Source organism: Berghia stephanieae, chromosome 1 (assembly GCF_034508935.2).
Source record: "Berghia stephanieae isolate SIO BIC M18660-M18661 chromosome 1, UCSD_Bste_1.3, whole genome shotgun sequence".
In the NCBI taxonomy this organism is placed as follows: domain Eukaryota; kingdom Metazoa; phylum Mollusca; class Gastropoda; order Nudibranchia; family Aeolidiidae; genus Berghia; species Berghia stephanieae.
Genome location: NC_088360.1, coordinates 21,781,863 through 21,784,362, shown reverse-complemented (window position 1 = coordinate 21,784,362; position 2,500 = coordinate 21,781,863). Strand labels below are relative to the sequence as shown.

The window sequence follows — 2,500 nt, the reverse complement described above, 5'->3', positions numbered from 1 at the left end:
AATACTCTTCAACAGTCGTAACGTCACTTCCTTCCTAATGACGCATGGTAACTTAGTAACGCTGGCTCTAAACTATCGGAACAATGGCGGACGCCTGTATGAAATATTTCTCCGGCAAGCTTAAAAGTGTATCCAGAGGAAAAAACACATAAATTTGATCATGTTTTGACTTTTACACATTCTGATCACAAGACATATGAAAAGTTCTAGCCAGCACGAATAATAAAAAGAAATGATTATCTTTGTTTAGAACCAAGATGGCCAGGCGGCGTGACATCAGACTACTGAATCCAATTGTTTGTGGCTTTTATTCCAAATGATCAAAACCGTTTGGCTTAATGTTAGTTGAGAAGATAATCTAATCACAGTTGTAGTTTGTTTGTTTTCGCTTTTTTACTTATTATTGTTGTTGATTATGGGGATTTTCTTACTGTTGCTGCTATTTCTATCATCATCATCATTATCATCGTCATCAATTTTCATTCATTCATTCATTCTTCATTATTAACAATATTCTAGTAGTAGTAGTAGTAGTAGTAGTAGTAGTAGTAGTAGTAGTAGTAGTAGTAGTAGTAGTAGTAGCAGTAGCAGCAGTAGCAGTAGTAGTAGTAGTAGTAGTAGTAGTAGTAGTAGTAGTAGTAGTAGTAGTAGTAGTAGTAGTAGTAGTAGTAGTAGTAGTAGTAGTAGTAGTAGTAGTAGTAGTAGTAGTAGTAGTAGTAGTAGTAGTAGTAGTAGTAGTAGTAGTAGTAATAGTAGTAGTAGTAGTAGTAGTAGTAGTAGTAGTAGTGTAGTAGTAGTAGTAGTAGTTGGTAGTAGTAGTAGTAGTAGTAGTAGTAGTAGTAGTAGTAGTAGTAGTAGTAGTAGTAGTAGTAGTAGTAGTAGTAGTAGTAGTGTGAAATGTACGGTCTGATAAAGCCGTAATCGATAATATTTCTTTTTTTTTCCAGATCCTCCATTTCCGGACCCGGTCCATCGTCGTAGATTCCAAATAAGTCATACACAATGACGTCACCAAATGAGAGTCAACAATTAACTCTCCACCATGACATTCCCAAAGCATTGGTCAATGTCACTTCCGGTGGGATCGTCAGCGACGAAATCCTAGCCATATTCTCTGTCATGAACTTCGTCGTTCTCTGCAAAATAATCACAGTCTTCGGAACGGTTACAAACAGCATCAACATCATCGTCTTTGCCAAGCTAGGCTTCAAAGATCCAGTCAATATCACTCTCTTATCGCTTGCCATCTCAGATCTGGGATGCTGCTTCTCGTTGATATGGCTGACAATTTGCTACAATCCCCTGTTTCAAAAACTCGACCTACCCTTTGACCCAACAGATTTCCATTTCCTCACTTCCGGGTGGATTCATAACACTTTTACCAGAATTACGAGTTGCATTACTGCTTTCATCACATTCGAACGGTGTCTGTGTGTAGCCGCACCCTTGAAGGTCAAAGAAATAATCACACCTAAGAGGGTGACCGTCTTTTTGATTTGTGTTGTTGTTTTAGTGATCGCGTGCATCTCACCGATATTCTACACGGCTCGTTACGAGTGGAAATTCAATCCTGAAAGAAATAGGTCAGTCATCTCTTTGGTGTTCATCGAAAACAGCGAAGAAGTAGACAACATTGCATTTGCTATTCATAGCATCTTCCTCCCATTGGCGGCCTTCGTTGTTGTCGTCGTATCCACATTTGTTTTAGTTCTAAACCTCAGGAGGAAATCAAAATGGCGGGAGAATGTGACGTCTGCTTCAAACTCAAGCTCCCTTTCCAGCCGTGACGCCAAAGTATCCAAAATGGTGGTGGTGGTCGCATCGCTGTTCATCTGTTGTTTCATTCCAATTTTCATCACCTTTACCACCATGCTGATTGTTCCAGAGTTTTTCTTGAAAGGGCGGTTTAAAAATGTGTTTCTCATTATGTTTTCCTATCACTTTGCTCTGGAGTCGCTCAATTCTTCTTTGAATATTTTCATCTATTATCCAATGAGCTCCAACTATAGGTCGGTTTTTGATCAAATCTTCAGAAAGAAGAAAATATAGATTGAGACTAATATCTTCACTTTAAAAAAAAAAAGACATATAAATCAATGTAACATACGATTATTTCATCTCTTTGCAGTTATTAAACGAGTTATTTTTATCGTGCCTAATAACACAAGGAGTTTGCGAGAAATAAAAAGAAATGAAAGATTTCGTAATATTCCACCCCTCCAAGTAAGATTATTAGATATTTATTTGTAACCAAATGGTATGGTATTGGTATCTACTTCTATTCACCATAATTTGTATCTTTCTCCTTCTGCTTAAATGACAAAATGTGAACCCAAAACAAAAACGTTGGATTTGTATTCATGCACACCAAAAGATTATTTATAATTACCAATCAGCTTTCTTGTTTTTTGTTTTTAAGGTTTTTACGGCGCTTGCAACACATTTAGGTTATATCAGCGCCAGTAAAAAGGAAGAAAATAGGATAGTAAAAAGTTATAGA

At 37.1% G+C, this 2,500-nt stretch overlaps 1 protein-coding gene across 2 annotated transcripts in view; it reads left to right on the top strand.

The window, feature by feature from the left end:
* LOC144963519 (uncharacterized) overlaps nt 1-2,356 on the top strand; it is an 11,895-nt gene extending 9,539 nt beyond the window's left edge. For both annotated transcript variants that reach the window (XM_078897602.1, XM_078897596.1), the window contains exon 2: nt 948-2,356. In XM_078897602.1, the coding sequence (XP_078753728.1) occupies nt 1,003-2,049 (1,047 nt within the window). In that variant the 5' untranslated portion in view covers nt 948-1,002 and the 3' untranslated portion in view covers nt 2,050-2,356. The remainder of the gene's footprint in view (nt 1-947) is intronic.
* The last annotated feature ends 144 nt before the right edge of the window (nt 2,357-2,500 follow it).